This window comes from Formica exsecta, unplaced genomic scaffold, assembly GCF_003651465.1.
Source record: "Formica exsecta isolate Colony F162 unplaced genomic scaffold, ASM365146v1 scaffold122, whole genome shotgun sequence".
NCBI lineage: Eukaryota > Metazoa > Arthropoda > Insecta > Hymenoptera > Formicidae > Formica > Formica exsecta.
Genome location: NW_021848556.1, coordinates 1,809,280 through 1,834,898, shown reverse-complemented (window position 1 = coordinate 1,834,898; position 25,619 = coordinate 1,809,280). Strand labels below are relative to the sequence as shown.

General features: G+C 38.2%; 2 protein-coding genes across 7 annotated transcripts in view; one reads left to right on the top strand and one right to left on the bottom strand.

The window, feature by feature from the left end:
* Nucleotides 1–22,577, top strand: part of LOC115244663 (cytospin-A) — a 55,090-nt gene extending 32,513 nt beyond the window's left edge. For 2 of the 5 annotated variants that reach the window (XM_029822513.1, XM_029822522.1), the window contains exons 3-13: nucleotides 3,128–3,319; nucleotides 13,388–13,709; nucleotides 16,372–16,740; nucleotides 16,834–17,046; nucleotides 17,112–17,567; nucleotides 17,794–18,229; nucleotides 18,594–20,594; nucleotides 21,050–21,244; nucleotides 21,465–21,638; nucleotides 21,780–22,162; nucleotides 22,239–22,577. In XM_029822513.1, coding sequence (XP_029678373.1) covers nucleotides 3,128–3,319; nucleotides 13,388–13,709; nucleotides 16,372–16,740; nucleotides 16,834–17,046; nucleotides 17,112–17,567; nucleotides 17,794–18,229; nucleotides 18,594–20,594; nucleotides 21,050–21,244; nucleotides 21,465–21,638; nucleotides 21,780–22,162; nucleotides 22,239–22,328 — 4,831 coding nt within the window. In that variant the 3' untranslated portion in view covers nucleotides 22,329–22,577. Of the gene's footprint in view, nucleotides 1–3,127; nucleotides 3,320–13,387; nucleotides 13,710–15,662; nucleotides 15,799–16,051; nucleotides 16,152–16,371; nucleotides 16,741–16,833; nucleotides 17,047–17,111; nucleotides 17,568–17,793; nucleotides 18,230–18,593; nucleotides 20,595–21,049; nucleotides 21,245–21,464; nucleotides 21,639–21,779; nucleotides 22,163–22,238 lie in introns of those variants that run through there. The other 3 variants (XM_029822546.1, XM_029822530.1, XM_029822538.1) reach the window with 3 other exon arrangements.
* Nucleotides 22,578–23,114: 537 nt separating this feature from the next.
* On the bottom strand, nucleotides 23,115–25,541 carry LOC115244703 (histone deacetylase 3). 2 transcript variants are annotated; one of them, XM_029822594.1, is made up of 2 exons: nucleotides 25,212–25,541; nucleotides 23,115–25,123 (listed from the first exon to the last, which is right to left on the bottom strand). In XM_029822594.1, exon 2 carries the CDS (start codon nucleotides 25,110–25,112, stop codon nucleotides 23,811–23,813), a length of 1,302 nt encoding a protein of 433 aa, XP_029678454.1. In that variant the 5' UTR covers nucleotides 25,113–25,123; nucleotides 25,212–25,541; the 3' UTR covers nucleotides 23,115–23,810. The 2 variants fall into 2 exon arrangements, with proteins under 2 accessions (XP_029678454.1, XP_029678460.1); XM_029822600.1 differs by having other exon boundaries at nucleotides 25,243–25,541.
* Between the last annotated feature and the right edge of the window lie 78 nt (nucleotides 25,542–25,619).

The following is a 25,619-nucleotide window of genomic DNA, read 5'->3' as shown; positions in this document are numbered from 1 at the left end:
GAGTAGCCAAAATAATTAATATTTAAAAATCTAATTATTAAGCACAAACATTTTTATTTTTCTCTCTTGCTTTTAGACATTTAATAAAATAAATTTCCACACAAAAAAAGGTTTTTATTTAAATAAACTTTTGAAAAATATAATAAAATTCTATAATTCTTATATAAAAATAATATATAGAATTATGAATCTCTATAGAAAAATAATGTTTAAATATTTTTTATATGCATTATGTTACACGATAATTTAGGATTACCTACTGCGGAGTCATTAATTTTAAACGAACGATTTTACAAATAATAAATAATTTATAAATTACTCACCTTCGCCATCGTCCGACGCCTATATCCAAGTTTTTTCCTCCTTCTCCTCCTCCTCCTCCTCCTCCTCTTCTTTTCATCCATTGATGCTTCTTTATGACACACACGCCAAAATATGTTTAGCTTTGATTAGCAAAATATGTAACGATCGCGCGACACTTTTCACGGCATTCTCGATTAATTACGATGCGCAAATTTTATTATATTGAGATGAAAAAGCAACGCGAAAACTATGATCCACTTGATAATTCATTTGGCGACACTCATTGCAACAATATCTTTATCGCTAATGAATAGTATATATCAGCATCTTTTAAAATAATTTTATATATATTTTACATTAGGTTAACATAAGTTAAGAGCGAATAAAAGAAATTAAATTTAAATTTAAAATAGATATCCGCAGATTTCAATATTCGAAAATATAGTTATGCTTATCAATTATTTTCACGACTTGATTTTGATCGAATAAATCTCGAAAAATACATTTTGAGAAATTACAACGATGTACAATAAAATGTATTTATGCGATACGCGATTTATATTAAAATATTAAAAATAGGATTATAATAATGATTGTATTAATTAAATGTGTGTCGTGGCGCGAGTTAATCACACAATAAACTGTCAGAAAGTATATAATTGTTATTGGTATTGCAAAAGCACAGTAGATTTTCGATATAAAATCTCGCGAAATACGTATTATTGTATTAACAAGCAGTCGATATATCATACGAATCGTTTATCGTAGAGATTAATCAATTACGCGAGCCGATGATAAAAATTAGAGAATGATCGCGTTTTGGAAGATAATACGCCGATGCGGAGCGCGATTTACATTACTACCTCGTTCGAGTGTCACTGTGAAGCAAGGTCAAGATCAGCGCTATTGTTAATATATACACGCTATCGGCACTATACGTCGCGTAGTAAAACATTAGCGTCGAATAACGGGTGACGCTTATCACCACGAAATATTTGACACAATGAATATATAATGGGGAATATTTTGCACGTATGTCCCTTGGTTTTTTAGCTAATCATTTAATAATCGATGTTGAATCACGACTCTTGATTCTTTTTGTCACTCGATTTTACGATTCATTTATTACTGATAATTCTTAATTCAAAAATCATTAGCAAATTACATGTAAATCGATGAAATATTCAAAGCACGAGATAGAATATATTTGAATCTCTTTTTCTCTCTAAATATATTTAAAGAAATAATTATCGTCAATATCATAATGAAACAATAATTTATAATTCATATCCTGCCACTTCAATTTCTATTTCAAATGAATATATCGCGCAAAATACCTATGAAATAATTGCGTCTATCGTCGTATTATATTTTGAAACGCGATTGTTCTTTAATATTGTTATCATCGATTCGCATACTCGATTAATTTTTGTGACAAATGATTCGTATGATATGCCGCCTGTTTGTTAATAATACGTATTTTACGAGATTTACGCATTGAAAATCTATTATGCTTTTGCAACGCTAATTTCAATTATATCTTTCCTGACGATTTATCATATTTTTTCTCTCTAAATATATTTAAAGAAATAATTATCGTCAATATCATAATGAAACAATAATTTATAATTCATATCCTGCCACTTCAATTTCTATTTCAAATGAATATATCGCGCAAAATACCTATGAAATAATTGCGTCTATCGTCGTATTATATTTTGAAACGCGATTGTTCTTTAATATTGTTATCATCGATTCGCATACTCGATTAATTTTTGTGACAAATGATTCGTATGATATGCCGCCTGTTTGTTAATAATACGTATTTTACGAGATTTATTTTGAAAATCTATTATGCTTTTGCAACGCTAATTTCAATTATATCTTTCCTGACGATTTATCATATTAACTCGCGATTCGCATAGTATCGTGTAATATCAGAGTGAAATCGATTATCATTTTCGATCACTAATAAAACATCGCGAATATAAAGTACAGATTCTAAAATTAATCGATTAAGCAAGCCGATGATAAAAATAAGAAAGAATGATCACGCTTCGAAAAATAATACGATGATAGATGTGGAGCGACTTACGCCACTATACCTACTCGCTCGAGTGTCGCCGTATGAATGAACAAGGTCAAGGCCGTACTATTGTTTACATATAGCGCGTTAGGAATTTATCAAGTACGAGAAGATTTTTGTCGAATAAATATCCTGTCCTTCTCGCAAATTGTTTGAGAAGTTATAACGAGATGTAATGTATTTATATCTATATATGTTTGCTTATATATGTGTGTGTGTGTGTGTGTGTGTATGTGTGAGATATATATATAAAATATCAGCTTCACTCTGATATTATATATATTGTATGATACTATGTATATATATATTATATATCTGTATGATACTACGTGAATTAGACGCACAGTAGATTTTCAATGCATAAATCTCGCGAAATACATATTATTAACAAACAGGCGACATATCATCGAGTCGTTTGAACACGATTATTCTTTTATATTTTTATCATTGGTTTGCATAATTTATTAATTCCTGTGATAAACGTCGTCTATAATATATCAATTGCTTGTTAATACATAATACATTTTTTTGCGAGATAATATATGCCACACATAGAATATCTAACGAATTAATATTAATCCGGCGCCTCGGACGCGGCGTCTTTACAATTGCGGTCCATTTCCAAAATGGACAGAATGAGAGCGCATCGCGCGATTCGGCGAATTAGTCTCGCTGCGGTCAATGCCTCCGTCAATTAAGAAAAAAGATATGTCAATCTTTAATTAATGCGGATTTCAGGGCAAAACCCGCGGAGCCAGCAGCAACTGCAGCGGCACCGACACCAACGAGATCAGCGCCGACTGCGGGGCGAAAAAGGGACGCGGTCGCGTCGCTCTTCAGCGCGAGAAGGCCGGCGGCGAGTAAGAAAGTCGAGCGCACCGTCGTCGTTCGAGGAGACAAGGCGACGAACCCGACGAATCAGCGGCTAAAGTAAGTCCTCAAGCATGATCCCTTGCATGCGCCTCGTTTGTAAAATAAAATAAAAAATAAGAGAATGAAAAAACGAGAGAGGAAGAGAGAGGAAAAAAGCGTCGCACGCGAGATGCGTCCGTTCGTCGTTAGTTCGCGCGAACCGGGTTCGACGACCCGGCCCCGGGCTTCGCGCTCCTTTCTTCCCCATCGATTTCTCGATGCCACGCGCTGTACGAATGGTATTGAGGATATATATCCCCGGGTATCTCGATTCTTCCTCCGCGGGGACGTCGTCGAGATCGCCGCCGCGTCACCGAATGCTCGACCGCGATCTTGATATGTATGTATCTCGGCGAGATACGCGATATTTATTTCTAAGGTAACGACAGACACAATGATTTGCGTACAGGCGAATTTTCGCGAAATACGCGATCGATATTTTTCTATCATATATGCGCGATTAATTATTAATTTTTTTGATGTAATATAAGTTATTATATTTTTCTTTATTTTATATCTTCTTATTTTTTTTTTAATATTTTAGCGAGATAAAATATAATATTAACATGTATTTATATACAGCATTCCTGATTCTTATGTATGCGCGTTCTCTGGTTGACCTCGATATATGTATCTGGTACAGTATTTCCGTGTCTATGAATTTTTATCTCGAAGTGAATGCTACGACTTTTTTTCTCTCTTTCTTTAATCTTGATACGTTTACATCCGATTTTTCGTCGGCCTCGGTTTATGTATATCAGATATTGTATATGGCATGAAAAAGCAGTCGCTCGACGCGCAACTAATCGCGTTTAATTTGCGCCGCCTGTTTTTGACGCATAATCGATAGATCGATCTTCCGCCGAAAATATATCCAGCCACGTCAAACCAGTCGCTTTTTCATTATTGATTTATAACTTTAATCCAGCGAACTGTGCCGTTACCTTAGATATAAATAAATCATTTTTTGCTGCAAATGAATAAATCGTCATTTTCTAAAACGAGTTTCGAAAGTCATACAGCGATAATTAACGACGTAATAAAATATATATAAGGTGACGTAGAAATGTAGAAGTTTTATGCGCGTTTATTGAATTCTGTGATTTGCAAAGGATAATAAAACCAAAAGAGATCTATAATTAAAAATATGAAAAAGCGGAATATATTTATAAATTGATGAACGAAGGAAAATTTGAGGAAAAACTGTTAAAAACAGTTTAACTTTTTATAATATTAATTTTTCGTATTTTTACTTAATTAGTACCATGTGGTACATAAAAGTTCGAAACTTATTCATGCAGAGAGAATAAAAATTTATAAATACACAGCCTATCAAAAATTGTTCAAGAAGAACTATTAATTTGTATATTGTAGTGTTAACAACATTGAACAACTGATATCGGGATTTTCTTGATGCTTTTGTGTCTCGCGCGACTCGCATTCGTGCGCTCACTTTCTCTCATTTCCCGTTTTTCTGTGGCTGGATTTCGCGAATCTTTCGAAATATCGCTCGCGGATAAAAGGAGGCGAATTATTATCTTCATATATAATACCGTGCGGTTTAAACTAGTTTAAAATTCTCGAGGCTACAATAATATCCTGATTATTTGTTTTATCGAAGCTGCATCTATAGCAACTTTCTTTTAAAATATTTCCTTACTGCAAAGTCCGTAATAACTTCGTCAAAAAAGAGTACATAATTTTTAACTATTTTATGAGAAATAAATGCAAATACGTGTGATATATAACAATAAATAAATATATGTCACAATTAAATTAAAATTTTTGGGATATTGTTTCGATATAACGGATGATTGAAAGTCGCAAAAGAATTGGATGGATCTGTTTGTATCTCAAACTTGAGTTCAATGCGAAGCATCGTCGATGGGCCCTTGAAAAGTTACTTATGAACTCGAGGACTCTCAAAGCCGGGAACGTTATTTAGCGTTTTATACGCTGACAAGTGTTAAAAAATGAAGCTAATTTGCGATTTTATCGTTCATGACTTTATATTTTACACATCTGCTTCTGAGAACCTTAAACATTCGCAGTAGTGCAGAGCTTCTTTTAATTCGATAAAGATCGAGAGTATCTTTCCATGCGCGTTTATTTGATTTTTACACTCTTGCTTTGTTTATTTCGATCGTGCACAAATTTAATATTATATCTGTAACGCGCATACTGCATCGTATAAATCTTTGCCGAACAACTCGCGCCTTCGGATATTCGCCAACACTTAGGTATCGATATGCCGGTATACGCGTGGGTCTCAGGCCCATCACTAGCCAACGACCCACTCTCTGGCAATGAGAGCGGCACTTGGTACCGACCCACATACCCAGTGAATCAAAAGTCAATGGGCGGCGCGACGCGCGCCGGGGTGCGCTCACCGCATTTGCGCCGAGTCGCGTAAAATCGCGAGAGAGAAGATACATCGCGAATAAATTTGTAAAAGTTTGCGGATAACCTGATTTTTCTCACGAAAGCGATCTTGCGAGATAGAAATTCACTTTTTAACGTAACGTGTGACGCGATCGCATTGTTCTCGACAGAGCGCAACATATCTGAATTATTACAATAGTTGAAATACCAACTGCGTTTATTTCATCGGAAAGTCTTATGCATTTGCAGTTTCTTGTGTCAAATCGCGAAATATAATTATATAAAAAATTCGTTATATTTTTTAAAATTATTTTAACTCTTGCTCTTCTCAGGCGAGATATCAGACAATCTCGTCAATCTTCGGATTCTGGCATTGTATTTGAATAATGTTTTTTTAACTTTGTGAAAAATTAATTTTGAAAATAAAAGACAAATTTATATCTATCGTACTTGTAATCGAATTATTTACCTTAGAATAATCGATGAAAAATATATGATGGGAAACTAAAAAGTGATCGTGTAACATAACGATTTTTTTTTAAGAGGTTCATTATTCTGCCGGCATCTGCACTCAATTTAAAAACGCGGTAAGAACGTGGCACGGTCGGTGATGTATCGAGCGTTTAAACGCTGTCCCTTGGTTTTGTCGCGAACCAGAGACGGGGATCTCAACACAGAGCAGCCACTGTTGAGCGGTGACGATTAAACGGTCGCCTCCGTTGCTTTGTAAAGCGCGCTTGGAAACGAGCGAGCGGCTTCTAAACGAAAGGGTCTCCGAAGAAGGGCAGAGAGGCAATTGACTTCTCTCGTGTCCGAGCGAGAAAGAAACAATGAGAGAAGAGTATGCGAGATTGACGTCATTGCTCTCAAAAGATACGCTCCCGGATTTATCGCCACGTTTCCAACCGCGACAGCCTTACTTGGTCGATCGAAACGAATTTCGAGTCTCATAGAACGAGTTCGGTAGATCATTGTATTGCTGCATGTATAAGAAATTTCCGATAAAAATCAGGGATGAAAAGATAAAAGCGGGAGGAAAAGCTATCAGTGCACAGCTATCAGCTGTAGAGTCTCCGACAGAAGAATGACAGATGTTTCCGAGCATGGTTTCTCTCGACGCGAAATATGACTATTACAATATTTATTTGCACAAATGGCTGCGCTGATAAACGTGTTTACACAGTAATAAATAAATAAGCCGTCTCTGTGTTTTCCTTCCACGTTCTTGTCATTGTATTTCGGATTTTTTTCTCTCGTTTATCTCGTTCGAAATTTTACTTTTTTCATTCTCAAGCAGCGTATTTTTCTTCCCTCGATGAAGAGAACATTCTTTATAGGATCCCTTTTATTTTCTCATCGTTCTCCGCAGTCACTTTCTCTCTCATGATTATGACAGTTGCATAACTTTAAAGCGCAACTCGACAACGAAAAAATATTTATCTCTTCCCGACCAGAAACACCTTTATAGACAGAGTGACGTCAGTGGCCGATACGAATACGGCCGGTTTGTACACTACACCTTGTGATAAGGATATCTACTTATGTCTCGTTCACGGGAGATAAAGGTACATACTTTAAGCGAACCCGAGACAGAGTTCGATAAAGCAGAGCCGTTCTTTTCTTTTTTCAAGTATTCGCTTGTATCGGATATCTCTGATAATGTTTGAAAATAGAATAGAATTTCATCTTTCCTCAGAATTTCATCGGAACGTCGCGATAATTGTAATAGCCTTGCAATTCAAAATAAATGTGTAATGGAGCACAATGAATCAATCGTTAATTCGAGTAAAAAAATAATAGCGCGATATTTTTCGAAATACGAAATAAAATATTGTGAAATATATCACTTAAAATATACTTTTACGATTGCATCTAAATACGATTTAATTTTTTTACAAGATAAATATAATTTAATTAACATATCCTCGCCGCAAAATTAAATACACTATAAATCTGATTATTAGTCAAGAACTGTGAAAATGTTGAATCTAAAACGCGCTTAAATTAACAACGTCGATTTAGTATGCAAATATATTTACTCTCAGGTGAGCCACGTGATCCAAGAGAGACGCGATAAACATTTTTATCTCGACGATCACGTAATATAAAATTGCCTTGAGACGGCACTCATCGAATTCGACGACGATATGTATATCGCGCATGCTCTGCAAGAAATTTAAATCGTATCGCAGAGTCTTGTGTCTTCGGCTTCGGTATGCGCGCTAATAACTGCTTACTTATCACTATGATGCGATGTTGAAATATTAATGGCTGAATGAATAATGATTAATAAACAGATCTGTAAATTTCGAGGCGGTGAGTCGTCTTTTTTTTTTTTTTCAGTCAGCAATGTTCTCCGATTATGGATTCATTGATATCCGTAAAAAACGACATATAATGGGAAACAAAACGGTGCAATAAATTTAATCCAAATAACTTTCATTCCCCTCGATAAGATTTTTATCTGTTTATCACGTAATTCTGATGGAATTTTTTTTTAATTTCAAAGTTAGACAAAATATAAAGAGGTAAAACTGTAATATAGAAAGTGAAAATTTTATTTTGTCGAGTCATTCATTTTTATTGATAGAAATTACGTGCACACACACAAATCTTCCAACTTTATAAAACAACGAAAGGGAAAAAATTATATTTCGTTAATAATTGAGTAAAATACCGTTTCATTCTAAGAGACAATCCGGCGAAAATTTCTATCGGTACTTGTAGTAACGGAATCTCAAGAAACGGTCGCGGATACCGCACCAGGGCACAGTGCCGTCTCTGTTCTGCATTATCTCTCCGATCTCGGAGCTTCATGTCCGGCTCTATCACTTCGTCCTCTGGACGATGACGTCGTCGCGAGGACTTATTGCCTCGCCACGTGCATGAAAATTGATACTGTGCCTATTCGCGCAAGGAACTATCGTATGTGCCGCTGTTATCCGTCTACTTAGATTACGATCGATGTATGGCCGCATAAAATATCCTTAGACAATTTTTCTCCAATTCTCACGCGAATATACGAGCCATTGAGTAATATAAGTCATATCCAATCCATTGTAAGGAACATAATATAATTCGTGAAAGTAAAAAAGAAAAGCTTGGAAAAGTTTGATATTATATTTTCAATTTATAAAATTAAGCGAATAATTGTGTGACTACATTTATATTATATCTACATTTTGATATTGAAAAATATATCATTATCGTGACATAATTTTATATTTTTCTGAAGAGAGTTAAGCGTGTTCACACATTATAACGATTTAAAAATTTGCAGCTCATATTCCTATTTTCTTCCTTTTTAAATGTATGATATTCTGGCAAAAAGAGCGAGAAATCTAAAGTTTTACGGTGTGGAGAGATTATGCGGGAAAGTGTATGCTACTCGTGCTCGCATTTTTACTCGCGATTATTATAGCACCATTCCGTCCAGCGGCTCATATACCAGCTGACGAGAGCTCGAGGGATCGTCGTCGAGGAGTGTCGTATTTCCGTCGGTCGGAAAAACGCATACCGGTTTGCCCCGGGCGCGGAGGTTTGGTGCACGTGCGAATGTGCATCCGTGCTAGGGGCCCGACGCGGGGGCCCCATCGTTACGGACGAACGATTTTACCGCACATCACGATGCAATCGCGAAGCATGCGTCATCTTGCTTTCGATTCCTTTCTCCCTCTTGTCGAACCGCATTAAACTTTTAATGTTAAAATATATTTATTTTCCACAATTTTATACAAATTAGGGATGAATTTTTATAAAGTATGAATTTGTGCTAAATTAAAAATTTAAATTTTCGTGGAAATTGTGCGCAGTTGAAATATTTGCGTCAATCAGCGTTAATAATATTAATAACTTCTTGAAATAATATTTTTAAATATTTTGTCCACATTTTTTGTCAATCGTGTTTATATATAGAAGATTTTAAGAGAGAATTTGAATTATAACATGAAAATTTAGACTCGCATCTCCGAACATTAATTTCGATTTAATTTTATTTCTTATTTATAAATCATCTTGACGAGAAGCTCGGAGACTCGTGGCACCATGGAATAACACTGATAGTCGCAAGCGGTATCATAAATACTTTTACAACATCAATAAGAACCAAATACAATTGATAATAGTATCTGCTTGTCATTCGATCGTTCAACGAGCGACGAACAGCTAGGTTTGATCTCTCGAACGTGCCACATTTCATCCTGCTCCTTGAGGAGTTCCATCTGATGATGTAAAAATTTCTTTATTATCGGTACTTGAATGCAATTACATATTTGCATTACAAAAATCTCTAGAACAAATCTACACAATCTATACAAATTTATTTATTGAATTTTAGCCACTTTATATTTTAAATTATAATTTTAAAAAGTAGATACGAATAAAATTGAGCACACACAAATGTATATCCAGATACAAATACAAGTTCTCGGTATGAAAAAAAGTATCTATACATAAATATAATTGTACAAATAAAATAAAGAATGTAAATAGGTACAAAGAAAACTGCTTGTTTCTATCTACTTCAAATCGCGAGGCGAGAAGACCTTTCAGCCACCGGGTACATACCATATGTCGACCGTATGAGAAAACTGGTCGACCGGTGAGACGTCTGCGGATTCCGTGTGGCCTCCTTAAGCAGCTCTCCTCTCCGCTTCTCTCCTCCCTTCTCTTCCACGGTCGTACCATCTTCGACGGCGACGAGGCCCGTACCCGTTCCCAAGAGCCCAATGGCTGTCTCTCTCCCGTATACCATCAGCTCTCGTCCGGGTAATTATCTCTCTCCCTTTCTTTCTTTTTCTCTTCCTTCTCTGATCGAAAATCGATGCGATTCCGAGTTATCGAAGCGCGTCAAAGGGCAATCGGCCGCTAGAAGATCGTTAATCTGCCATTACCACGATTGGCTTACCTTAACCCTTCCCGTATCCTACGTACGCACAGCACAATACCGACAATCAATTTAATAAGTCGATATTTCGCAAATGTCAATTGAATTTATTACAAACATTGGCTCCACTGGATCTTATTTTGAAATTCTGAAAGATCGGTCGTCAAGGATGTTCGGTAATAGACGATTCCCATACAGCTGATCAGCTGTCAAATACTGAAGTAATATTTTGTTTAAAAATATTCAGGCATGAAAGTTTCGAGATTATAAACGAGAAAATATTATTCTTCTAAATTTACTTTATATAATGGATTATTAACTTGGAACATATAGTTAGCAAAAATTTCAATTTTTTTTTTTTTTTTTTTTTTTTTTTTTTTTTAACAATTCAACGATTCGAAATAAAGTGCAAAAAGAGTATAACGTTAAATTCTGATAGAGAAAAAAATAATTTTAATTTCTGATAAAGAACATCTGTTTGTTCCATCCTAATGAGATTACATCGGTTAATATAGACTGCACAAATTTACATTTTGTATCTTAAATATTTACCATTAATTACGCACATATATATTTAATTTAAACCATTATCCAATGATTTTCTTTTTTTGTGGGGGGGGGGGGAATTCAATTAAATTTGACCGTCGAACCTATTCTGCACGCGTATATAATCCTTGGTCTGAATAGCGGATAAGTTTAAAGCAATCTATAATTATGTTCTTTAAAAGGCGACACAAGGGATCACGAGGGAATTTGCGATGAAGAGAATTCCTCAATGGCCGACGAATGCGGCCTGAGTACGACCTCTGGTTACATTTACAACTCGTTGGCCCTTCGGGGTCCAGCGAGGCGGCCGCCTAAGAAAAGCCTTGGTCGGGAAGGCGAAGAGGGGACCAAGGTAGAATTATAGGGGGGAAAGAGGGAAGAGGGAGGGGAAGACTGTCGACTCGCGTATTCAGATTCAGTACTCGATGCACCGTCGTACGGTATGCGTCGTTTCTGGTGTTCCCAGCGCTCGGGATAACCGAATTTCTATTCTCGAGAACATTCCTCGGCCGCCCGTCGCGCCTTGGGTCGTCCTTGGGGATCCTTGAGGAGTCAGTGCCACTCGGTCGTTCTTCCGCGCCGTGATCGGAACGAAACGGATAGCAACAAGTGGTCGCCGCGCGACGCGACCAACGACGAGGCTCCTCGTCAGCCTCCGGCGCGGGTCATCTCCGTAGAGGAAGACGAAGCGAGGACTCTCGACGCGTCGAGGAAAGTGGCTCGAGGCCGCTCGCTCACGCACGAATCTTCGAATTCCTCGACGAGCACTCGCCACACGATGCGGCGATTGTTCGTCCATGTCGTATAACATCGTCATTGTCACAGTGTGTCCTGAACGAACGAGAGAGATCCTTGTCCCGGAGATGACCAGCTTCAGAAGCGAACGGAAGGTTCCGACTTTAAAACGCTGCTAAAGATGTTACTCGGTGAAGTTCCAGATGTCAAAATTATTGTGCTTGCGCATTTAGAGACGCCGGAGGTTGCATGCATCGCGGAAGATACATCCGAATGCGTTCTTAGATGGAACCGAAATTTTGTGAGCGATGTGAGAATTTAACGAGTGCGTTTTGAGATTTGTCGCGCATAGACAAAATGAATTGAAACTGTAAAAAATTAGATACTTAAGCGATTTTTTAAGAACTGAGTTTAAGATTATGTGTCTTAAACGCATTTTGAAAGTGCGTTGAAATTTGAGTGGGTCGAGCAACTCTCGATATGAATTTCACGGTCGCCTTTTGAGGAATTTATTGAGATTGGTTAATTGACTCTAAATCGACAATAGTGAATTATGTGTTATCGAACGCATTGAAAATCGAATCTTAAACGAGTTTAAAGATCGTGAAACTCTGATTTTTTTCGAATATCAGGGTCGTTTTTTAGAAACTAATTTTAAAGATATCGATTAAATTACTCATTTCTATTTTGATAAATTTTGCGCTCTCGAGCGCATTGAAGATAAATTGATATTTAAACGTGTTTTAAAGTCGAGAAACTCTCATTACGCGATTTCGCAATTGTCCTCGTCAAATAAACTAATTGTGTGGATACGGATTAATTCTTATCTGGATCAACGATAAAAGCCTTCTAAGCAAGGCTAACAATAAGTTTGAGTGCATCATAACTCGGATGCATTTTAGACTTGAAGAAATCTCACCGCAAATTTTGCACATAATATAATCTCGCGAAGTGATAACTAAAATATATTATTTACACAATCGTGATATTGAAAAGCTATTCATTCAAAGGACGCTTTAAAAATATAATATATTATTAAAAGATACTATTAATTCACACATGGTTACACAATCGAAACCACTATCAGGATTCCTCGTTCAGTCTCGAGGATGAACCTCTCGTCGCACGCCGACACTTCGCGTCCTTCCGCGAGAATCTAATCGGGAGACGGTTATCGAACGCCTGCGATAGTCACCGTCAATTCGTATCCGTGACTTAACAACAATTACATCCATTCATCGTAACCAGATGACAAGATGATAGGAATCCTGCCGACGCGTTCATTCTCCTCCACGTCAGAGTCCTCGAAGCGTTCGCTAACGGGAACAACGGACGATGTCATCGTCCGTTGACAGCGAGGGTCGTTCCAGGTCGCAGGCTGCCTAGTCGCTTCTCCTCGTCGACGAGATTCGGATAAAAAAGAATCATCCCGCTTACGTTTCCCTCGGACTTCCTCTCTCGTTTACGAGAAACAATTGTTTGAGATACGCGGTGATCAGTCGAGTGACCATGATGAAGTTCAAATCGCTGTTTCGCAGAGGACAGCCCAGCCAGCAGTCGGCGCAGCAGCAATCGGCGCCGCTGCGCCAGGCGTCGAGCGCGTCCTCGCTGGAGGCGAAGAGCGACGTTCCGTCGACCGGGAACAACTGGGCCGGCTCCCTGGGCGGCAAGGAGCCGGCCAGATCCAAGGCGACGACGGCGGCATCCAAGGGCCCCGCCAAGGCCTCCAGGATGCAGGAGCTGGAGCGCGAGATCGAGGCCCTACGCAAGGATCGCGCGCGTCTCGAGGCGAACCTGCACGACGCGGTGTCCGATGCTCATAATCTGCGCGAGTTGCGTGTCGAGCTCGTCTCCCTCAAGGTAAGCCTCCCGGCAGGTTCACTATTTGTCGAACTAAGGTCGGGAAATAATTTTCATATTAATTTCATATTAAAAGACGATTATTTTATATATTAAAAAACGACTCTCTCGGTGTGAGATTCGGACTTTTATAATAACATACGTGATATCTGCAAATTTGATCATCATAATCATATCAGGAATTTTTATATTTATTATTAATTTAATATTTATACAATCTATCCTGGTTATCGATATGCACGATGACTATTCTTGGTTTCTTCGAGAGATTTTACTCGCGCTTGTACGATCTTTTATTATGATCGTATCTCTCTCGATATCGAATCACCTGAATCAATCTGTATATGTGTAATTTCTTCATATTTCTTCTTAATCACTCTTGCTATCTTTTTCATGAAAATTAAAATTATTATTATTTTTCGAACGATCGAGGATACAATGCAATCAGAAAAATGTCTTATTGTATACAATTATACATATAATATATATATATATTTTATAAGCTTTTACTTTTCCAACATTCTGTATTTAAATAATTTAAATTTGTTTTGATCATAACAAAATTTATAGAGTTTCTTGTCATTATTAGAAGTTAAAAGTCGACTCATATAAATAAAGACATCGTTACAGCCGTTTCCACAATTCGGTGTTTGTGACAAATAATATTTCGTCTGTGACCTTCTCCTCATTTCGCGCGTTGGAGCCAACTGTAGCTATTTCGGATGCGTTTATCTAGATGCGCGCAGATAGAAATTCTTTATTGTAATTTTATACGATTGATATAATATATAATAATGCGCAAAACGCGTGGATTTTAAACAAAGAAATTAAAAAATTTACTATAATTTTAACTCTTTCATTTATAGTAATAGATAACATTGATCGATCTTTTATTAATATGATTTGGTTTAAAATCATCTTAATGCAATTATAAAATTAAATTATTGATTTGTAAATAACCGAAATTATTCGAATAAAATTATATTTTGCATCTTTACAGTAAGCTGTAAAGATCACATTATATCAGCTATTATGTATATCAGCTAAGAGATATTGATGATTCGAATGCAAAACGTTTTAACGATTGCGTCGCAAAATACACTCGATGAATAAATTACATTGCAACGCGGTGTTATTCTAATTCATCTCCAGTTGACTCCTTGCATTAATTCTTTCCTTCCCCTCCTAAATATGCACACGTGCATACCTACACGCTGTCCCCTCTTCTCTTCCTCGCGTTTTTGCGACCGTACAAGGAAGACGACGTAAGGTACAATCGAGAAGGAGCGGCTATAAAAATATCCTCTTTGCATCTAAATTGCACTTAAATAGATCGATCCAATAAAACATATGTTGCCATTCTCAACTAAATATGAGTCTAGCGCGTTACAGGGTATTCTAAAATATATATTTGTAGAAAAAATATTTTTTAATAGAAAACTTTAATCTTCTTTCACAATTTTTTAATATTTAATATAAGAAGCTCGTATTTATTCTCTAAATGTAAACATTTTTCAAGGATTTTATTGCTATTATACAAATATGAAAATCATCCTATTATTATTTCGGCTTCTTTTCATCTGCATATCTTTATAATTTTATTTGCTTCCACAATCGTTACATTCTCGCAATTGCTGTTCGGAATGAATTCAAGCCCTCTTCTTGCTGCTATTCCTTCCCCACCTCCTATCTTATCGTTATTCACACAAGGATTATAAAATCCTTTCCGTTATAATCTCGGTGCATTCAAATCTCGACGTCGCGCAGAAAAATGGAAGATTTACATCAATAATCGCATTTACGTCGTCGCGTATAAATGAAGGGATCATTTTCGGATTTCTGTGCAACGTCGGAAATTGTATCGGTTTTTTTTTTTCAGTTCCTTTAGAACTCGTGTAACTGTTAGAGTATTAGACAAAAAGAAAAAGAGAGAGGTGATTTTCGCTTGGACGAAGACGGAGCCAGAGGGCGTAGAACGCGGCGGGGATCGGGGATGTTTACGAGTTTACGTAGGAAGTAGTAGAGGAGAAGAGAGCCGGGGAAACCGAGCGAATCCGATATGAAGAAGCGTTGCTTCTCGTCGCCCACGGTAAAGCCCGCTCGTTCTAAAGTACGCAGTAAATATCGCGGTGTCTTTGTTACTCGTGACCGTGAGCTCCGATTTGCCGGCGCGATCGTTCGCATAAATTCTAACCTCGAATCCGGTACCGAATCGCTCTTCGCCCCCTCCCTTCAGCCCCCTCGCCAGGACCGCGACGGTTATGAGACGTCATACCGAAGCGTCGCTCGCTCGAACTCTTGTTTCCCAAACAAGACGAATGTTATGATTGTGACGTAGCCGTGTTTTCACGACTTTTTTTAGAATATTTTTTTATATCGTGATTTTATATATACAAACTCTCTAGTCTGGAATATTACATGATCATATTGTGGCTTTTATGTGTGTGTAGACTATGACTTAAATATAACTATCAAATATTTATAATAGAGCCGTTTTAATTAAATAATTATAGAGAGCTAAAACGATGCTAATATTTTTTATTTAAGATATGTTCTGCTTTACATATGATATTTTTATCTTCTTAAACTGCATGTGTGTGTGTTCTATTATTTAGTGTTTATGAGATACTGATTTGCATATATTTGTTGCTTTAATGAATAGGAGCAGCATAGCCTGGAGCTAGAACGTCTTACTGAAGAAAACGAAGTCCTTCGTGCTCGTCTTAGGGATGTAGCACATTCTCCGCTATCAGATTCGGAGAAACAACAGCTGTTACTAGATGCTTCAAGACTTCACAATTCTGCACCAGCCTCTATCGCCATCCCTCAAGAAGATGGTTCTGCAAACAATACCAATGTACCTCAGGAAGGAGCTCAGTGTACCACGCCAGACTGGGACAAGCATTCCTCCAGCTCAATGTCAGAGGTTTCGGTTGCATGTTTGCAGGACAGAATTTTACAAATGGAGGAAACACATTATTCTACAAATGAAGAATTGCAGGCAACTATTCAAGAATTAAGCGACTTACAGGTTTGCTTTTATTTATTAATGCTGAAAAGAGTATTATTGAAATTGCATGGGAGATATTAGCCTCTAACAAATTAATGATTAATGATTATACAGACGCAACTAACAGAGTTGCAAGCGGATAATGAAAGACTAACTGAAGAGAAGACAGTTCTTTTGGAGTCACTATGTCGTCAGACGGAGAAGCTAGAAGACTCTCGATCTAAGGTCGATACTTTACAAGAGTTGCTTTTAAGGGATGAACAGCCACAGGAAGCATCCAAAGGCTACAATACAGAAAGGGAACAGAAACTAGTAGATCTTTTAAAAGTGAGTGTATTTATATATAATGCGATATACTGATTAGTTATTAATTATTTACATGATGGTTACAGAGTGCACAAGAGGAACGAGAGGCTCTGCTTCAAAAGCAGGAAGAATTGACTAGCGAGTTGAAAAATCTAAGAGCGACTGCTGACGCTAGTGCGGCTGAGACGGAACGTTTGACGAAATGCCTCGAATTATTGGAAGCATCAGTGGACGCCGCGAATACCGAACGGAAACAGCTAGACATAGAGTTGATAGAAGCTAGGCAGGAAGGTGCAAATCGCAGTATAGAAATCAGTAGATTAGCGACTCTATTGGAGAATGCGCGAGCAAAGATTGAGGAGCTGGAACAATCGAGGCAGCTGGAGAACAAGAGTGAAGCGGATGAATTACTGGATGCGGCCAGACGAGAAAAGGATACATTAGAGACGCAGGCGGCGGCACTTCAGGAACAGTTAGCACGTTCCCATTGCGACCACGATCGACTAAGGGATCAATACTCGCAGCTTCAGGAAGAATATAAAGTATGTTTACTCTATATGTGTATGTAACGTAGTCATAAGTTTGAAGCTTTTATGTGTGTGTGTGTGTGTGTGTGTGTGTATGTAACATAGTCATAAGTTTGAAGCTTTCCAATTATTTATCAAAAAAGTAGTTTTTTTTTTAACAATAACTATGAAAACGTAAAAAAGGACATTAATATTCATATTAGAAACAAATAAAGAGAGTTATTTCTAAATAAACTTTCAGGTAGCTCGAAACAACGCGAAATCCGCTATAGATGACTTGGAATACAGACTGAATCAGCTGAAAGATGAGCGGCTATCCGTGAGCACGGAACTGCAACTTGTTCGGGACTCATTGGCAGAATTGCAAGCGCAGTGCCAACGGCATCTGGAAGACAAACGGGAGCTAAAGGCAGCGTTAAGCGAGGGACAGCGAAGGGAACGCGAGGCGCAAACGCGACAGTACGAGTTGGAGCGCGCGTTAGCTGACGAGCGCAAGCTGAGGCAGGAGGAGAGCGCAGAATGGGAGCAATTCCAGACCGATTTGCTAATGACCGTGCGAGTTGCCAATGACTTCAAGACTGAGGCCCAGAGTGAGCTTGAACGCGTAGTCATGGAGAACAAGGCGCAGAGGGATAAACTCAGATCGCTGGAAGCACAGCTCGATAAACTTAACAAAGGTAAATAAAACGGCCGATTTATATTTTGAAGCAGAAACTTATGTGATAATATATTATGAAGATTTAAAAGACTGTTTCATATATATCGGTAGCACAATAGCAAATGCGTGATATTTTGCATAGAATATATAAATATTCTAATACATAAATTATTTTTTCTGAAAAAAGAAAGAAAAAATACTAAAATTTTACTATAATATATAAATATCATAAGAAAAGATATTTTTTTATGAATGAAAACAAATTTGTTAGTGAACGTTAATTCTTCTCCTTTTTTCATTTAATATCTTTTACATAGTTATCGAGAGATACTTCTATTAATTTCGTAATTGTTCCTATTTCCTTAATCTGGACTGCGTACTAGATAGCACTGCAGTGAGTTGCTGCAAGACACTTGATATCGCTAACGGGAGTAAACGGAAAACGGCCAGCGTTATATTAAAACGCGGTCGAACAATATTAAAGAGTCGTTACGATCCGAAAAAACATTCGTTACGAAACAGCGTATCCAGTAAAACGACAACAAACGGCCAGGACTTACATAAACTAAGGCCTGAGGACGTTAATGCCATCGCTTCTCCATATCAAAATAGACTCGGTTTGCCGGATAGTAGCCTGGCTATCGCGGACACTGCGTCAGAGACCAAAAAGGCTATCAAATTAGAGGATAAACTCATTTCTGGCGAGGAGATTGAAGTCTGTCCCGCTTTTCGTATCGGCAATCGGCGCACCGAATGTATTCCAAATGAAACGGATGCGCATTTAGCAAATGAGAATCCGAGACAAACAAAAATCTCGAGGAACGAATCTTCAAGGTATTATTCAAATCTGAATAACTTTGAATCGGACAAGTCTCATAGTCTGACCGATAAATCGCCGATAATCGCGGAGGATTATCCGAAACTTTATATTACTGTCACAAACATGTCGGATAAAGACGCGATGGCCAAGAGTTCCTTGTTGAAAAATATTCGCGGTATTCAAAACGCCAACGGAAATGCGTATGGCATCAACATCTCGAACAGTCGGTTCTTTGTACCAAAAGATTACATATTTTCTGGCGCGGAATGCGCGATGAACGACTTGAAGTTCGAGGTCGATCCAGAAATGGGGAAGCTATTGCAAAGAAGTTACAGCAACCCACAAATCAGTACGAGCTTGCCTGCTTTAGTCGACATCGATACTGGTCTGTCGTCTTTAAACAATACAACGCTGTCATCAGAAACTTCGACCGCATCGAATAATTCGACAGGACAATGCAATGGAGATTCAAATTTCAAATATTTAAGAACGCTTTCAGATACATCGCTCGTGAATCTAAGATCGAAAGAAAGCGATAGGACCGAACAAAAGCAGAAGCTATTTTTAAACAAGCGCGAGTCAAAACCAAGCCACGAGGTAATTGATTCTCTCTTAGATAAGACAACTTCAAAATCGGAAACGTCTGCTGCATTACAAATTAGAAATCGTGTCGACAAATCCAACAAATTTAATGATCATGTTAATGTACACGAGAGCGATGAAAAATCACGCGAAACGAAATATGGGTATTATAAATCTTTCCCGTCAAAAGCTTCCTATTTGAGAGACGAAACAGTGAAACAAAAAACACTATGCAATAATCAATTATGGACAGCAAAACATGTGATCATCGATGACGAAGAAATTACAACGAAATCTGTATCTGATATACCTGTATCCGATAATGGAAAGATTTTCGATACACTTGAAAAATCGAAAATATCTGGTTCGTTCGATAGAAATGTTGCAATCAATATAAATTCGTTGAAATTCGAGAAAATAAAGAGTCCCTATGATATGTTAAATGCTCCTTTAATGAGACGGAAATCGTATCCATTGTTGACATCCTCGAAAATTTCGTCTGCATCAAGATATCTCTCATCGATATCGGTTATATCATCACGTCAGACACTAAAAAGAGATTATTCTGGAAATGAAAGAAAGATTTCGGAGGCATTCAAGTATTCTGCCATTGACCAAAAAAGACAAATCGGACTTTCGTCGTGTAATAAGGAGAGAGTCAGAGTACAAGAATCAGAGAGCTCGAATTTGAGGGAGACGAATCGTATACGATTGAATCGTATGAAGTTTTTGCAAGGTAGTTTGCAAGCTGCTGCAAGCGAAGACGATTCTCAAATCGAGAAAGTGGCTCCTTCCGAAAATAAACTTTGCATAATGAATGAGACAACGCAGAGCACCGATTTGGAATCGGATCGATGTAAGGATCAACCGCCGCCGATGGGACGAACGTCATCCCTGAGAGAAAAATTTGAGACGATCATGGAGGATGTTGAATTGAGGACGGCATCGGGAAGGCGCCCACAAATAAGCAAATCTTGCGACCGTAAGTCGCTCTGTTAGTGTGGGAATCGCGACTACGCTTGTATCGCAGAAGTTCGATTCTATTGTCCGTCCTGGCTCCTCGATCTAGGCAAAAAATACAACAGATTCGTGTATCTTCGTATATATATTGTATTGCTCACGTTGTCCCCATGGTTGACTGTTACCCGGCTTTTTTGTGTTCCTAAATTCTCTACGCTACAATATACTCGCTTTATTTATGTTTTTGTCATCGATCTCTTTGTCCTTATTCATTTAATCTGTACGAGTGTGCAAACTATCGTAAATTAAGAAACCTTTTAAAATCCAAATATTTTAAATGTCAACCACACAACCTTGCGCTTTATTTTATGTATGTACAAACTTTATTTATTGCTTGTCGCTTCTGTTATTGTTCGGAATTAATTGCGCGCGAGACAATTCGCGATAAATGTAACGAGCAAATTAAAAATCTTTCAGCTAACCAGAAGATAATACAACAGCCTCCTCCAAGGCCAGCCAGTACACCGACGGAAACTCAGCAGTCTGTGTTGACGAGTGTGCAGCAGGAGATAGCTGCTCGTAGAAAAGCCAATATCACACGTCAGGACTCTAGGCTTTCTGTGAAATGTCTAATCGAAAGCATTGAGAATGCCACGAAACAGGCTAAAGCTGGTGAGTACAATACAATTTTTAGAACTCGTACAGTTTTAATTGTCAATTGTAATACATGTTGTTTACGATATTGTTTTTAAATTACTAAAAAAATATAAAATATTATATAAATCATTAAAATGTATTTTTTATTAAAATTATTGTAATATTTTGAAAATAAAAACAGCCATTGTAATGCAATGATTTGAAGGAAGAAAACAAGATTATTTTACGTGTTTAGGGCCTGGAAGCCGTAGCAGTTCTACATCATCTCTTAATTCAATTGGGACCACAGATATTATCTCTTTGAAGGCTCCCCTCAGGGACCAACAACAGATCAATAATTTAATCTGCACAGCGAATTCGACCAATAATAATAAGACGCAATCTACAATCGCCAAGAAACCAGTATCAGGTAATTTTCAAGTTAAGATTTTATATAAGCGTAAAATGTTTGTATGATATAAAAATACAAAAGCATGTGAAGACTCTTACACGTTTTAGGAAAAGAAATTCTTTCCGTGTCTAATCGAGTATTTCAATTTTTAAAACGCAGAGACAAAGTCGACGCCTGTGGTTTTGAATTCGGGCGAGCTGCTGGACTCGGCCGCTTTGAACGCCAAGGCGATCGATTTTGTGCGTCGAAACAGCGTCACTGATCTGTCGGAGCGCAAGGATCCCCTGTGCGGTTTAGTCAAAAATGGCGGATCCAAACGTAATGCCTTGCTCAAGTGGTGTCAAAATAAGACGATAGGCTATCGAAACATCGATATAACTAACTTCAGTAGTTCCTGGAATGACGGTTTAGCATTGTGCGCGATTCTGCACTCCTATTTGCCGCGCAAGGTACCGTACGACACGTTGACGCCGGTCGAAAAGCGACGAAACTTCTCGATCGCCTTCTCTGCTGCTGAGAGTGTCGGCATACCTACTACTTTGGTAAGTTAATCGACAAATTATCCTTGAATCGTTCGTAATATCGCGGACTGATTAACGAAAATTATTTTTTTCACAGAACATTGGTGAAATGTGTCAACTCGAGCGACCTGATTGGCAACAGGTCATGACGTACGTGACCAGCATTTACAAGCATTTCGAAACGTAACTGATTACTCTTCTGTTATATTGCCTATCAGATACGTTCTAATTGTACCCATCGAATGCTCTTAGAATCATGAGATGAGCGAGAACAGCATCTAGTCAAACAAATGTTGTAGGACAAAACAGAAAGGAAAGAAATATGAAACAGAAAGATTTGTCCAGAGATTTATCAAGGATCGCTGAATCAGCACTGCCTAATAATTATATCCCCTTGTTGTACGCGCTGTATATAGTATCGTAAAATCGTAAAATGTACGATATATATATATGGATATATACGCATACGCACGCGCTTTGTAAAGAACGTGGACGACGGCAAATTTAAAAAGGAGAAAAGAGAAAAAAGAAGAATAATAATAACCGTAAGCTTCGTGAATAGTCTTCTGCAAGTTATGCGCAATATTCTTCAGGCGAACCCCAGCGCGTTTGCGAAGAGCATACCACGCATTGTCTCTGCATCGTAGTTTTTTTGCACCGTTTTTCTGCAAGAGTGGATCGAACCGTAAAGAGTATTTGCGTTCCTCGTACCGTGAGTATTTTTATATGTGTATTATTTTTCGAAAGAGACTTTTTGTAGAGTTTACAAAATACGAATGTACAGAACACAAAGCGCCTTAATTTAAGAGATTTAATTTATTGTAATTAGTCGCGCATTTAGTGTGCTTTCACCGAGCGGAGAGATCCGCTTCTCCTCCCCCTCCCCCACATCCATACTCCCATGGCAGAATCGTTTTGCGTTTCTACTTAGTAGACAGATAGGGAAAAAGAAAAGGAACAATTATATCGTATGAAGGTTAAATTCTCTGTGATATAGCGAGATAGCCCCAAGACAGAGATACAAACGTTATCGTTATTGCTATTACTATTATTACACTATTATCGCTATTAATATCGTCCTCGTCATCGTTGTTGTACTATTGTAGACAATACGGATATCACTGTCTGATGTAGAACAATAAACTTGCCTAATGGATATTTAAGATCAAATATCCTAATTAAAAAATATAGTATCGCGCAACTTCTTCGATTAAGAAATGGATTCCTTCTTTTAATAGCAATATCGAATAAACACATTTCGTTATCTATGATACATATGCATATTTTATATGTTTGTTCACTGAAAATTTATGCAAGATTTGACTAAAATATGCATGTTTTATTATTACAAAATGAATATTTATATGTACAATTCTTTTACATATCTGCGTCATATCTGCCTCACATCTATATTGCATTCAATAATACTCGTTAGTCATGTCTAATGTATAAAAAAATCTCGAAAAAGTTCAGATTTCATACTAAGCAATAGTTTATCAAGTTTATTATCTTGAAATCAGAGATAAAAAAAGATTACTTCCCGGCATTTCTTGGCAGTTTGTCGATTAATTAATATCAAACTCTCCAATCTCACGTATAATCTGTGGATCATACAAAAGATCGAATTGAATATTTTCGAGTAGCTTTACAGCCTCTTACACTGTCTTTATCACGAATCGTTTACATCTAACTTGTCCTGATCTTTGTCACCAGCGTAATACTCATTCGCAGGCTCTACAATCTTGTCCGTGTCCTGTGCATTTTGTCGCGAGTCCGGATCCGGTTCCGGTTGTCTCTCCTCTTCGGGCGGCAACGCGTCGCATGGGACGTCCTGCATTTGCACGCTCGGCGAATGTTGAATCATTTTGAGATTGTCGTAGACGTGTCGTGTGATCGCTTCCAAGTACTGCTTACTGTTGGCGTTATCCTGTCTGGTCACGACCTCGGGATGTAGACTGAAGTCCGGCGCGAAGTACTCCAAGTACTCGGTGTATGGTAACTCATTGCTGATTTGCTCGTCAACGAGTAATGAAGTCTCGTAGGTCCAGCATCGAGCGACGTTTCGCAGTGTGTAACCACCTCCGCCAACAGTCAACAACGGTACATTCAAGTCCCTCACGAATTTCACGCACTCGCCGTGACCCTTCGTACTGAGACTAAAGCAACCGAGTCGATCGTTCGCAAGGGAATCGGCACCGCATTGAAGTACTATCGCCGTCGGCTGAAAGAACTCCATCACGTGGGATATGACGGGCTTAAAGACCTGAATGTATGATCCGTCGTCGATACCCTCTTTGAGCGGTACATTTACAGAATAATATCGGCCGCTCTCGGCGCCAATCTCGTACATATCGCCGGTACCGGGGAAGAAGTAATTGCCGTACTTGTGAAACGACACGGTCATGACGCGATCGGTTAGATAGAAGGCCTCCTGCACGCCGTCTCCGTGATGAACGTCGATATCAATGTACAGCACTCGGGCGCGATACTTAAGCAATTCTAAAATAGCGATCACGATATCATTGATGTAGCAAAAGCCGGACGCCTCAAATTTTTTGGCGTGATGCAAACCGCCGCTCCAATTCACGGCGATGTCGCAGCAGTTATTATTCAGCTTTGTAGCTCCGTCCAACGATGCGCCAGTGTACATGGAGCAAAAGTCGAAGAGACCGTCGAACACGGGACAGTCGTCGCCCACGTTAAAGTGACTCAGGTACTTGGTGTAGCCTTGTAGATTCTGTGGAGTAACGCGTTGCAAAAATTCCACATAATCCTCCGAGTGGAAGCGACACATATCGTGGGTACTGGCACGGTACGGCCGATAAATCTGCATCTTCCTATGGAGACCATAGTTGAGCACCAGACTGTGGATCACGGACAGCCGATGGGGCTTCATGGGATGGCCCGGCCCGTAATGGAAGTTACCCACCTCCGGGTTATAAAAGTATGCGACTTTCTTGTTATAGCTCATGTTGAGGTTAGCTGTAAGCAACACGAAGGAATCATAAATATCTCACTTTGAGATTAGATACGCTTTATTCGTCCAAGAAAAAACATCATAAGTACAAACCTCATATTCCCATTAGGATAAAATCACGTACTTTAATCCAGTTTTTCGTCTAATCTTGTACTTCTGAAGCATCCAGAGAGGTTAATGATTCAGATTTAGCGTCGGTTTATTTCCGTTCTAGCCCTTTCGATGAGCGATGGAAATTTTGAGTTTAATTCTTGCGTAGCTTTGTGAACGCATTGGATAATAATTCGTTCTCTTTGACAGAGCTTGTTATAATAAAAACACTTGTTCCGCGATGACAAGTTATATAGACGCGATGTCAATCACCGTTATTCTTCCCTTCCATTCGGTTTTTATGCACGCGTGAGGGCGTGAGACTGAGACACGAGACATGAGACTCGTCATAGCACGCATGCGCGTACGTTCTGTTGATCAACACGAAAGATAGTCCATTGTCCATTCATG